This window comes from Podarcis gaigeae (assembly GCF_964106915.1).
Source record: "Podarcis gaigeae genome assembly, chromosome: 3".
NCBI classification, from domain to species: domain Eukaryota; kingdom Metazoa; phylum Chordata; class Lepidosauria; order Squamata; family Lacertidae; genus Podarcis; species Podarcis gaigeae.
The window spans coordinates 102,553,884-102,568,005 of NC_139680.1; the positions used below are offsets into that span (position 1 = coordinate 102,553,884).

General features: G+C 43.0%; 1 protein-coding gene across 6 annotated transcripts in view; it reads left to right on the forward strand.

The window, feature by feature from the left end:
- EPAS1 (endothelial PAS domain protein 1) overlaps positions 1-14,122 on the forward strand; it is a 131,509-nt gene that overhangs the window by 96,253 nt on the left and 21,134 nt on the right. For all 6 annotated transcript variants that reach the window (XR_014562737.1, XR_014562738.1, XR_014562739.1 and 3 more), the window contains one exon: positions 4,221-4,327. Coding sequence is in view for 2 of the 6 variants with exons in the window: in XM_083733240.1 (XP_083589366.1) it covers positions 4,221-4,327 (107 nt within the window). In the remaining 4 variants the exon portion in view is untranslated. The remainder of the gene's footprint in view (positions 1-4,220; positions 4,328-14,122) is intronic.

The following is a 14,122-nucleotide window of genomic DNA, read 5'->3' on the forward strand; positions in this document are numbered from 1 at the left end:
ATTTCCATGCCGGCAGTCTGCGTGCATTAGGGTTGCTGTTGTTGTTTTTTTGAAAAACCCTGATTCTGAACGTACTACAGGTTTGGAAACAAGCAGGATAGCTACCCACGAGGCGCTTTCTGCAGACTGTTGTCGGCAGCTCAGAATGCTGAAAATAAAACTCATTTCATGAATGCAGGTTTCAGGAGTGGAGGGAGTGAAGAACCAAATGCATATTTCGCTTTACAAAAATTGGCAGGGTCATGTGTGTTATTAAGGCAGTTCTGCTAAAAGCTTATCGGCATATGAATGGTTTATCCAGTTTTCAAAAGTAGCTGTTTTAAAAACCTTAATCCCTGGATAATATTTCAATCTCGTATAGGTCAGGTTTAGAATTTCCCTGCTTTCCTCATTACCTGCTGTTTTAAGAGAATAAACACTGTTCCCTTGACATTTAGCATCTAAATAGCTGCGTGCCTACCTCTTAGTAGGCCTCAGTGAAAAGGCAACAGAACACCTCTTTCCCTAATGCATGAGACCTTGTAATCCAAGATTACATCTGATCCAGCTGAACATGACATTTTCGCAGGACACATGTACCGCAAGAGGTAATTCTGGGGTGTGAACTTTTCGAGGTTGATGTTGCATTGAGGAAGTAAAGCACAGATTGAAAGAAAAGTAATGGATTAAAAACGCACTGGTTCGCCATGGCAGGGGCAGTCAGTAGTAAGTGCTTAATGTTGTGTTTAAGTTACAGAGAAAAATGAAGGAAGTTCAGCATTCCTTCTTGACACTTTACTGCTCAAAAGCTCAAAATCGGTGCAGTTATTCCAGTATTTAGGATGCAGTTATCCTAGCCACCTACTGCTTGGTTAGTACATCATCAGCAACTACTATTCTAGTCATTCTAGAATGGGTTTACTGATATAGTACACCCCTGATGCAGACTGATTTTATAGCTCTGACCACTTTTTACTTAGAGATAATTGTAGCTAAGTGTTACAGAAATCATTTATTATTTTATTAAGAGAATTTCATTTATAAAAAGATAGTGGGGGAGGAAAGAAAGTGAGAATGGAAAAAGAAAAAAATACTGTTACATCACCATTCATTAATGTACAGTATTTTGTTATTATCCTAATTCCGATATAATTGTCAGTAACCAAATATATTATGTGTAAACCTATTCCAAAGAAAAAGCTGCTTAACTAAATCGTTTTTGTTGGTGCCAATGTGGGGGTTTTCTCTCGTTGCTTCGGATGAGGGAAGTTCCTCAAGACCCATCATTCACCTTCCCCTGGTTTAGCCAGCCAGTTGAGGCCGTTCCCCAGGCTGTGGCCACTGTCGCATGCTGACAGCTTCTAGGAGCCACAGGTGAGAGCTGAGCGAGGCCCAGAAGGAACACAACGGGTCCCCCCACCAGAGGTACTATCCCTGCCCTAGATTGTGGGGACAAGAGCAGTTAATGAAGACAGGGTTTGGAACTTCCTCTTGTCTCCCACTCATGGGGAACAGGAGGTGCTGAGCTGGATCCATCTAGCTCAATGCTGCCTCCACCACCTTTCCTGAACCTGGTACCCTCCAGATGTTCTGGACTCCAGCTCCCATCAGCCCAAGCCAACATAGCCAAGAGTCAGGGATGATGGGAGTCGAGGTCCTAAATATCTTGAGAACACCTGGCTTGGGAATGTTGGCTTACACATACTCTGTGGTTTCAAACAGGAGACTCTCTCAGCCTTGCATGGAGAGACCAAGGATTGGACCTGGGAACTTTTACATGCAAAGCTTATTCTCCACCACTGAGCTATGGTGCTGCCCTCCTAGTTTAAGCTGGGGAAGGAGATCTGTGTTCTGTTTCGGTCTTCCATCATCACAGATGCTAACCCCCGAGATGTGCTCTCAGATAATGTAATGCATTACAACGCAGTTGGGTGCTCTTCTGACAGATGGGAGCCTGATTTCTTTTTCTTTCTGCTGACGCAAGTTCCAGTGTGCTCCGTGTCCTTTAAAAAAACAACAACACCCTGCGTAAAATGTGTGTGGGGTAGAAGAGCCTTCGCAGAAGTCAGGATCCTTGTGAGAATACAGTGTTACCATCATTAGTGATAATGGCAATTACGTGCTTGCAGGCAGACGAGGCTGTGTGCTTGTTCTGAGGTTGTATTTCCTGGCTTTGTAAGGTTAACGTCAACTGGGAGCAAAGTCGTTCAAAAGGTGGGGGCATGGTGTAGCCTTTTCATTCTGCAGTTGTTCTTAAATACATCCTCCAGTTTCGTTCTGCAGATAGCTAGTGTATGGACTCTTGACTTAGATAGGATCAAAACTATACAAAATGTGAAAATGAAACAACAAAAACTGCACAAAATATAGCAAGAACATCCTGAAAAGTGGAGGAGGAGGATCAAAGGTGGGGACTTTGAATTTTAATAGCAATGTACATCAATCATTCTGATAGAGTATACATGCTACAATAGGGTCTTTTCTCTAATTATCTCTGTACACAACTGACGTTTTCGAAGCCAAATCCTCACAGTGGCATTTATTTGTAACCTGGTACTTGTTTGCACATTGGTGACGCAAGGAATGGAGTCACTGTGTGAAAATCTTTGCCGAATTTATGCTACGGAACATTATTGCATAAGTGCAGCAGCTGGGGGAAAGCCATCATTTAACGTATTGCCTAGCATTTGTTTGTTTAATATCCGCTTTAGTAAAGGAAATACCAAAAGCAATGAGCTAACCCCTAACTATAAATTCCAATTTAGAGAGTCAAAACTAAAGAAATGATGGAAGTCCAAAGAGGAGCAAGAGTCAAAAGTTAATTGGGCCCCTCTCTGCTCCATTCCAATCTGCTCTATCAACATAAATCAGTCAGAATCATGGGTTGCGGATAGCACAGTAGAGACACAACATTTCCTGGTGCCTTAACCATGGTTAAAAAGTTACAACCGTTCTGTGAACTATGTGTTCCTTCCACCCTTGTTTGCAAATTCCTCTCTTCCTTATATTTTTCAAGCTCACTCTGCTGTTTCATTATGTGTGCGCAAAATGCTAGCATAGCAGGCTTGCCAAAGTTTGCAAACTCCGGTTAAAGCTAACCATGGTTTAGAATGATGCAGGTGTCAAATGGTACCAGGGCTAGCCTCAGCAGGTTAGCTCTCTAAACAAGGATTCCTGATTCCTTACCTGTGACTGGAGACCAGCCTCCCTTTCACTCTAGTCTTAAGGCCTGATTTGCTAGCAAGGAACTGTTTGGATATGGAAATATCATTTGCTGATCAAATACAAAGTTACACACTGATGTCGTCATTGTGTGGCACTACTCTGGGGCTTCGGGCATTTTGTGTTCTTGCTGCCATGCTCAGCTTGTAAATATTGACAAATGATTCTTAAACTCTACTGAGAAGCATCTAATCTTATAAAAAACGTATGGTAGAATTTTGGCCATTTTATGCCTGCATGTGTTTGTATTATTCAAAACCTGATATCTGGATCTATGGGGAAGGCATAAAAGTTATGTCTTGTGGTGTATGGTGATGGCTCATACACACACATACACACACACACACACACACACACACAGGTCAGCACTTGATGTTGCAGTCATCTGGCAATCAGTATGCATGTGTGATCAGGAATGTTTGTTTATTTTAGTGCAATAGTTAACGGGGACTTAACTGAAACTGTGTACACTAGTAGAGGTAGTTACATTAAAACCTTGGACAAATATGCTTAGACAAATGTAGAAGCACCTGCAAATCCAGCAAAAAAGAAAGTGGGGTGGGGGGTGGTGGACCAGGTATTTAAAGAGATGCTCAGCCCAGGTAGAAGTCCCATCTAGATATGTCCACACTTGTGCATTTGCTTTTGATGCACTGAGATAAAACTCTACAGCAGAGGATGCTGCTCTGGTATGTTCTTAATGTTATGTTTTAGATCAGCAATTGCTAAAACGACTGCTTTTAGAGCTATCTTGTTGCAACCAAATGCACCACTCAGTAGGAATGTATGAAGCTATCCTATGCTAAATCAGGGCGTAAAAGGGAGAGAAAGATGAAATCACAAAGGTGCGTGAAAGAAGGTTTATTTGTCCCAGTGAAGCTGAAGTACACTTCTTCAGGGCAATACCAATAAAAGCTTACAAGCTCAGATTTTCTTTAATTTGGGAAGGCACGCTACTAAATGAAAAATGTTCGAAACCAAATATCTAATGAAAATGTTGGTTTGCTTGTTTCATGAAGGATCACTGAATTAGTTGGATACCATCCTGAGGAGCTTCTGGGCCGTTCTGCCTATGAATTCTACCATGCGCTGGACTCTGAGAATATGACCAAAAGTCATCAGAACTGTGAGTCTCATTCTAAACCTGCATTTTCTCTTAGGAATGTGTGTTATTGAGCACATTGCAAAGCTGTGAGGTTGCATTTATTTGGCAGGAGCATGATTTGCATATTTATTTATTTATTCAGTGGGCAACACAAATAATTGGTGCTAAGGCTCATGAGCCGCTTCAGCCCACTTTCATACAAACACTGGCCTGGTAAGCACCTCATGATAAGTCAAGCTATGGCTTATTGGGACCGTGCAAACATGCTCACTCCCAGAGAAGAGTTCGCAGAAGTTCTGCGCCTTCCTGGTGCTTTTAGCACAGTGTGCCAAAGGTTTGGCTCAGCATGTTGTTCAAAGCTGGGATCATTGTTCAAATCTCTTCCCCTTAAGCATGATCTGTAAACATAGGACAAACTTGGGCTGCAGATCATGGTTAAGGGACAGAGACCTTAGCCACAGTCCCAGGGCTTCTCTCCTCAAGGATGGGCGCTTATGCTTCAACGAAAAAGAATGCAAAAGAGGACATATGCTAAATTTGCATATGCAAAATTTATATGTGTGGATGCAGAATTGGAAATAATTTTAAATCATCGTTGAAATGGAAGTACGGTACATCTCGCCATAGTGGGGAAGAGTGAGGTGATGAGGTGATCTGTGGGCCTGCTGAGTCTGCTGTCGAGGTTGCTGCTAAATGGATGGAAAATATCAAGCCACCATTTTCCTCTCCCTCCTTACAGTTCTTTACCTTTAAACCAGACAGCTGTTCAAACAGAGGACTGTCCTCTGTTAAGTAGGACACATGGTCACTCTAGTCTGTGTCATGAACTCTACTCATATTGATGCAGAGCAGATTCCAATGTATAGTTAGCAGAGTAAAAACATAAACAGAATTCCCCCCCCCCAAAAAAAAGACCAGAGGCAATTATATTTCACAAAGCAGAGCTTTACTGCTACTGAAGGCAAATGTGCATAACGGTCACAAATCCAATACATTCAGGATTGGCACCGCCCATAAGAAATCCAGTTGCTGCAGACTTAACTTAAACTTGCAATAACTTGTAATAAGACTAAAAACCTTAACACTAAGGTGTTAAGATACAGAACACTACACCAGACAGAAAGAGAGACAGAGAGTGAAACCCGGGTGCTTCTGGCCTTACTATTATAGTCAGCATGACCTTGACAGAAAAAGATAACAGAACCAGCTGTACTCAGCTTCTCTGAAGGAATAACCCAAACATCATGAACCTTCTGCTTGTTTCTTTCACACAGACAAGCTTCCAGAACCCTCTTGGATTAATTAGAATAGGAAAGATCTCTACACATCAGATCAATACTTTCTGTACTATGAAATGCTAACTGACATTCTCCGCACCACTGCAAAAGATTCCTTAGTTGGTGGTGACATGTTGTTGCACTGGGAGAAATTTGTGTGGGGAGCCAATCCACAGGGCAAGATGCTACATTTGAATGGCAATTTTATTACTAAGGATATGTTAATTCATTTGGTCATATAGGTATTCTCACATGCATGCACTCATCCGATAACCAAGGATAGCAATTTATGCATCTGATGAAGTAGGTTGTGGTTCACACACAAAAGTATGCTGCAATTGATCGTCCACAAAGTTTTTTTTGCTGTTTGTTTCCTTCATACTTTGGGAACTCAGTTTTGCTGGGTCAGGACATACCTTGTGTGTGCTACCCTAAGCTCTTTAGAGAAAGAATGAGGTGCAATCAATAATAAATGCTAGCAAGTAGCAACTGAAAGGTACTTTCCCTTCCTGGAGTTCCTCTAGAATTTGGAGCTCCTTCCCAGCCAAAGAAACAAGAAAGGGTCAGGAAGGCAGGTGAAGAACTGGAAAAGGGCTGTAGCTCAGTGACAGAGTATATGTTTCGATGCAAAAGGTTCTGAATTTGGTCCCTGATGTCCCACCAACAGAAGCTCTTTCCTGAAGCCAGGAGAGCAGCAGCCACTCAGTGTAGACAATACTGAATTAAATGAACTCATGGGCTCAGTATAAGGCAGCTTCCTGTGTTCCTATGAATTCAGCTGTGAGTGGCAGGCAGCCTGTCGGATCTTGAATCCAGGTGTGGAGGAAAGTGATGGAGACCCCTGCAAGGGATGGCTATCTGGGAGGACTCAGGGATTTTCATGAGGCCCCATAAAGCACTGGCAGCGCCAGTTCTCAGTGAGGTCAGGATTGCCAACATCTCATGTGGCCACATTAAAATACCGAATTTTTTGCTCTATAAGACTCACTTTTTCCCTCCTAAAAAGTAAGGGGAATGTGTGTGCATCTTATGGAGCGAATGCAGGCTGCGCAGCTATCCCAGAAGCCAGATCAGCAAGAGGGATTGCTGCTTTCACTGCGCAGCGATCCCTCTTGCTGTTCTGGCTTCTGAGATTCAGAATATTTTTTTTCTTGTTTTCCTCCTCCAAAAACTAGGTGCGTCTTGTGGTCTGGTGTGTCTTATAGAGCGAAAAATACGGTACTTGGTATAACAAACCAAATCAGCTAGATCCTCTTATTGCCTTCTTGCCATTACACTCCCATATTCAAAGCAACAAGTAAATTGAATGTATACACACATTCACTTACAAATCTCACAAACTGAGACAAAGTTGTAGGAGAGAATTTTACAGCAAGCACCGGTCTATTTTCACTCCTGTTTGCCCCCTTAGTTCCTTTTCTATTGTTTGCCACTGCAACATGCTGCACAATGCCTAAAAATAGATGTAATCGCTTTGTAGCTATGTATTGTCACCCTGCAGAATGGCCTCATGCCAGGGAGCCCATGTTCTGATTCCATGCAGTCATTTTCTTCTGTAACAACTTAACACTAAAGAACAAGCCGGGTTTGGTAAGCTTGGCAGAGAATAGTCAGGACTTAGCTGTTTTCTACAAAAGATCTAGTATGTTGGCTACCTGACATCTCTTGGAAAAGGAATTCCAAGTCAGCTTTTTTTCACTCATCTCTAGCAAGAAACGAAATGTGTAACTCTCGAAGTGTTCACATGAAGAAAGCCAGACTATTCTGGGTATTCCTGGAACATGAATTCTCTTTATCACAACTTGTACAGCATTGGGGAAGGAGTGCAGAGTTAGCCTAACTATTTGTGAGCCTTAGCCTGCAGTTCTTTGAGAATTACCATAGATTGTATTTCTGTTGCAGATTTTCCTTCATGCAAGTAATGTCCAACACCTCTCACCTTAAGAGTTTTGTACTTTAGCCTCAAACAATAGAATATCTTCTCCAGTTCTCCTTCCCAAGTTACCCAAGTTTTCATTTCCCTAATAGCCTGGTCCTTTTGTTTTTATATGAGCAAAGGAGAAGACCCCATGTTTGCAAGGTTGCTTTCCTTTAAGTCTCAGGAGTGGCACATAGTTCCTGTGAAAAGCCTGGGGAACATTCCTTGTGGGCATTGCCTACCAGTATTCTCAGGAACAGGCATAAATCTCTTCAATCTAGAGCTTCCTTTCTGAGAAATCTGACATGCAGTTTTTGAGCTGGCCGCTGTTCCTGTCACACATGGCCCTGGTAACTGCTGTGGGATCATCTTCTGATGGCGAAGATCCTTGAATGTGCTCTCATGTAAGAATGGAGGCTTCTCACCCTGTAAACACAATATACAGTTCCGACTCCAAAGGGCAATGGATTTAAAGGAATGTCCACAGGCTCATGTTCCCCATTACAGTAAAGCAGTGCCATCTAGCTAATACAGCACAACTCCAAGGAAGGAGCAATTTCTATAAGCGAATTCTGAATAAACTTTTTCCCCTTCAAAGGGGATGTAAATTATTTGAGCTACTGCTACTTATGATCCAGAATAAATGAATAGATTGATTTCCAAATGTGCCTTGCTCTTTTTTCCCCTTTGCAATTTTGCTATTAGGGTTTTTCTAATAATTTGGCTATGTTTGCAAAGAGTGGGAAAGAGGGAAGAGGGTAGAGACTGAGTTTTGTGGGTGGCAGGTACAGAAGTCTGGAAATCGCTGTCATGGGGACAGGGGAAGTACAATGGGGAAGGTCTCTTGCCTCGTGCAAAACTATGCATCCAATAAAATAATCCAAAGTAGTTTAGATGGATTTGAAGAGGGATTAGACAAGTTCAAGAATGAAAGGTCTATCAGTTGCTGTTAACCATTATGGCTATATGAAATCTACAAAGGCCACTAAATGCTAATTGTTGGGAGGGGACAATTGGAATAGAAGACTATTTCCCTTGCCCCCTCCTTGTGGACTTCTCCAGGGTATGTTCTCCAGGCTGCTATAGGTGCTAGCAGCAAAAGGGAAAGAAGCATTCATGCACACAAATGTATATCTCGCCTTGATACCATATGGAGGGAAGTGAAGTTATTTGTACAAGGGCACATCCTTGTACAAGCCGATTTTTTCCCCTATTGTTGAGTTGTTTATATAGCACATGTTTGCCATTATGTACAATTCGCCAAGTTCAATGGGATTCAGTCCCAGGTAAACGTCTGAAGGTCTGCAACCTTTGAACCTTTTCTATGTAGTATGTTTAAAAATTGTTTTCTCTCCACCAACCTTACAAAGTGGCTCTTGAACTACTTTACAGGTGGGAAATCAATGCGGAGAGAGAGAGAGAGAGAGAGAGAGAGAGAGAGAGAGAGAGATTTGTTTGAGGCCAACCTTGTATGTCCATGGGCAAGCTGGTAACCAGCACAGAAACTCTAAAAACAATGGAAATTCAATCCTAAAATGCAAGCTGTTCATATTATTATTGCTATATCCCACAGAAAGACTATAATCCTCCATCAATGGGGAAATAATAAAATGATTGTTCACAGGGACGAGGGGGGTGGGGAGTGTACAAATTAATGAAAATATCTACATTGCCCATAAACTACACAACCCTCTGCCAAGTTAGAGCTTGCTTAAAGTTTCAAGTCCTGTATTATTGTCTTGCGATGGGGTAATGGCATTGTTCTGAAATAAGCTACAGCATTGTTTGCGTTCTTGGCTTCGGATATAAAAAATTCTATACACTCCAAGAGACTTAATTGGTAGTCATCAGAGGCGATAATAGGGTTTAATTTGGCAGATTTGGCATAGATCACTCCCTGCAACCTATGGAGCAGGGAAGAGAGAGGGAGGGAAAGGAAACAAAGTCTTTGTCTTATTGCATAATGTGCCCTGACGATACACTGTAGAACTATAGCAAGAGATTAATTATATTCCATCATTAATATTTTAGAATGATTTGGATCTGTTCCTGTTCCCACTGAATCTTGCCATTCATTTCAATGGAGAGCCAGTTGAAATTCTTTAGTAAACTGTTTAACCAAAGACTTCTTTGTGGTCTTTAAACTGTTCAGAATAGCAGTATCTTTTATTTATTTTGTGCATTTAACAAAACATATATGCTGCTTTGTTCCTAAAAAAATAATAATATTGAAGCAATTTAAATAAAGCATTTAAAAACTTTAAAATATTCAAAGCATGGTGGAGATCAAGAGTAGCTAAAAAGCCTGGATGGGCTTGCCTAAATAAAACTGCTTTAAACAGGACACAGTGAAGTTGTGTGCCTGATGCCAATAAGCAGGGAGTTCCAAAGGAGACTCTGGAGAGTCCCATGGACTGCAAGAAGATCAAACCTCTCCATTCTGAAGGAAATCAGCCCTGAGTGCTCACTGGAAGGACAGATTGTGAAGCTGAGACTCCAATACTTTGGCCACCTCATGCGAAGAGAAGACTCCCTGGAAAAGACCCTGATGTTGGGAAAGATGGAGAGCACAAGGAGAAGGGGAAGACAGAGGATGAGATGGTTGGACAGTGTTCTCAAAGCTACCAACATGAGTTTGACCAAACTGCGGGAGGCAGTGGAAGACAGGAGTGCCTGGTGTGCTCTGGTCCATTGGGTCACGAAGAGTCGGACACGACTAAACGACTAAACAACAACAACATTCTGCCTTGGTGAGATCACACCAAGTCCAGTTCTGGGCACCACAATTTACGAAGGATATGGACAAGCTGGAAGGTGTGCAGAGGAAGGTGACCAAAGATATAAAGGGTCTGGAAACCAAGCCTTATGAGGAACAGTCGCGGGAGTTGGGTGTGTTTAGCCTGGAAAAGAGGAGATTGAGAGGAGATACGATAGCCATCTTCAAATATCTAAAGGGCTGTCACATGGAAGATGGAGCAAGCTGGTTTTCTCCTGCTCCGGAGGGTAGAACTCAAACCAATGGCTTCAAGTTACAAGAAAGGAGATTCCGACTAAACATCAGGAAGAACTTTTTGACAGTAAGAGCCACTTGACAGTGGAACGGTCTCCCTCAGGAGGCTGTGGACTCTCCTGGCTTGGAGTTTTTAAGCAGAGGTTGGATGGTCATCTGTCATGAATGCTTTAGCTGTGATTCCTTCATTGTGGGGGGTTGGAATAGATGAGCTGGGGGGGGCGGGGGAGTTCCTTCTAAATCTACAGTTTTGTGAAAGCTTCCTAGGGTTGTTACTGGGTGTGTGTGGCTTTTTTGTATGTTGCATGAAAAAGTTAACATTCTATATGTAAATGTTCTCCCCCCCCCATGGTATAATGTATACCACAGTACAAATGTAAGTACAGTGGTGCCCCGCAAGACGAACGCCTCGCAAGACGAAAAACCCGCTAGACGAAAGGGTTTTCCGTTTTGGAGGCGCTTCGCAAAACGAATTTCCCTATGGGCTTGCTTCGCAAGAAGAAAGCCCATAGGGAAATCTCCGGGGACCTCTTTTAAATGCTAGCGGTGGGGAGCAAAGCCTTTCCCCCCCCTCCGGCCTTCAGAAGAGGTCCAGGAAGGCCGGCGGGGGCCGAAAGGCTTTGCTCCCCACCGCCAGCATTTTAAAAGCAGTCCGGGATAACAGGGAAGCGCTTCCCGCTATCCCGGACGGCTTTTGAAAGCAGGCGGGGGGGAGCAAAGACTTTCGCCCCCCGCCGGCCTTCAGAAGAGGTCAGGGGACAGACTGTCCCCGGACCTGGTCTGAAGGTGGTTTCCATAGGAACGCATTGATTGATTTTCAATGCATTCCTATGGGAAACCGTGCTTCGCAAGACAAAAAACTCGCAAGACGAAAAGACTTGCGGAACGAATTAATTTCGTCTTGCGAGGCACCACTGTACAGGCAGAGGGCCTTCTTGGTAGTGGCACCCACCCTGTGGAATGCCCTCCCACCAGATGTCAAAGAAATAAACTATCTGACTTTTAGAAGACACCTGAAGGCAGCCCTCTTTAGGGAAGCTTTTAATATTTGATTTTTTTAATCTTTTGCTGGAAGCCGCCCAGAGTGGCTGGGGAAACCCAGCTAGATGGGTGGGGTATAAATTTATTATTATTATTATTATTATTATTATTATTAGTTGCTTAGAGACCTTTTAGGTAACAAGCGACTGATAAGTTAAGAATAATACAGCTGATTCAAATAGCTGCTGGACACGGACACACACACACACACACACAGTGTGATTTTAAATGAAGAGTACAAGCCACTCTTTGTAACAGAACATAATGTGATTTTATTTTATTTTTTTAATGATGAAAGCAGTAACAAGCTTTTTGATAATGTAACAGGCAACTCTCATTAGGACTCTTCGTTGCAAGTTGATTATTAGGAGGCCCATATATAATAATGTTTCGCAGACACTGCAGAACATAATTTTCTAAAACAATTTTCAGACAAAACCTTTTGATATTCCTCACACATGCATGCCACACAAGTAATCTGGTAATCAAAATGTAGTAGTCTAAAGTAAATTAAGAGTAGGGTGATTTTTAATGCAAAACCTTTGCTGACAAGGAAAAGGGAGGTGAAGTAAAATACATCATAGAAGCACTTTGTAGATGATTCATGCTGTATACCAAAAAATGGTCATTTCTGCATCATAGGCAGCCTGTTTGCTTCTGTCACTGTCTCTCAGGGCTTGTCCACACCGGAGAAAAATGTGGAGCTTTCCCCCCTTTAAATGCAGGGTTTTAAAAATCCTTTCTGTTTTGCACATTCGGAGGATCAAAAAACCCAGCGTTTGAAGGGGAGAAGGTCTGGAGAACACTGGGATGGTGAGAATGTCATGTGGATGCCTCTATGTTAAAGGGGAGACAGGCCACATTTTGCTCTGGTGTGGAGCAGCCCTCAACCAGAATCCTAACCCACCATTTCCTACGATGGTACCAGAAGCCAAAGATTTCATGTTCAAGATTCTTATAATAGGGCTGCCGTACATCCAAAATTTCCCAGACGTATCCGGCATTCACCCATCGGAAACATTGCCTGGGTGGAATTTCCGAAAATTGGTTAAAATGTGCAGGAAAATCTGGGGGTGTGGCAATCCATGTTGGAAATGTTGATTTCTTTTGGCGAACCTCCTTTAAAAAAAAAGCTCAAAAACTGTTTCCTCATTTTCACTTTTTGAAATATGGCAACCCTACTTTACAAGGCAAGGGATGCGGGTGGCACTGTGGGTTAAACCACAGAGCCTAGGACTTGCCGATCAGAAGGTCGGCGGTTCGAATCCCCGCGACGGGGTGAGCTCCCGTTGCTCGGTCCCTGCTCCTGCCAACCTAGCAGTTTGAAAGCATGTCAAAGTTCAAGTAGATAAATAGGTACCACTCTGGTGGGAAGGTAAACAGCATTTCCGTGCACTGCTGTGGTTCGCCAGAAGCAGCTTAGTCATGCTGGCCACATGACTCCCGGCTCCCTCGTACTCCGGCTCCCTCAGCCAATAAAGTGAGATGAGCACCGCAACCCCAGCATCGGTCATGACTGGACCTAATGGTCAGGGGTCCCTTTACCTTTACCTTTACTTTACAAGGCAGTCTAAATACAAGGTGGGGCTGGGTGTTTCAAGTCAAACAACCCATTTGCAGCCCAAATGATGCTTCATCGAGAGACTAGGAGCTGGGAAGGAGTTGTTGCAATTTAGATAGCACAGACATTTAATCTTCCTACAAAGCATCAAGGGCTTTTTTTTCCACAGACCCGGCTTTTTCAACCCTAACAGCTCCCAAGGCGGTTTACAGCGAATGGCAATTAAAGCGATGTATAGTTAAGGCAATTAGAATGATATAAATCAGTTGCAGTGACAGATGGGCGCCCGTGGTGGGTGGGTGGAGATGATGTCTTTTTTCCTAACCCCCACCAGCCCTCCAGACGTTCTGGCTGCTGTGTTGTCCCCTTTGAACATCCTTAATGCAGCAGTTAAGGCAAGCAAAGTGTGCGTCTCTGCCATCACCTCCAGTGGCTTCACAGCACTTTGAAAGCATTTCTGTGAGCAGCCATACAGGAAAGGGTAATAGGAGCAGCCAAAGTTAGCAGCTCCTACGGTCTAAACAAGGGGTGGGAATCCATTTTCAATCCAGGGGCCATATTCTGTTCTGGGTAACTTCCCAAGGGTCACATGCTGACTGGGGCCAGAACCAGAGGCCAAAGTGGATGGAGCAAGGAGTGTGGATTTTTCCTTGAAAAGAGTTCACGACTTCCAAGTTGCAAGAAAAGAGATTCTGACTTAAAACATCAGGATAAGCTTTCTGACAGTAAGAGCTATAGGCCACTGGAACACTATCCTCATTCTGAGAATCAACTCCTCACTGGTTCAGCAGGCATGTTCTAAGTAGCGCTTGTCAGCCATATGGGCGAAAAACTTGCTTTTAATTTAAAAACAAAACAAAAAAACACCCAAAGAAATAACAGGTTATCAGGAATCTCATACCTGCACACAATATTTCTGTGTGTATTTTTGTGGCACGCTCACAAAATCACAGGATGCAGAAAGCCCTACTTAGATTTGAAAAAGAGTATGAAATGGTATTGGGACAGC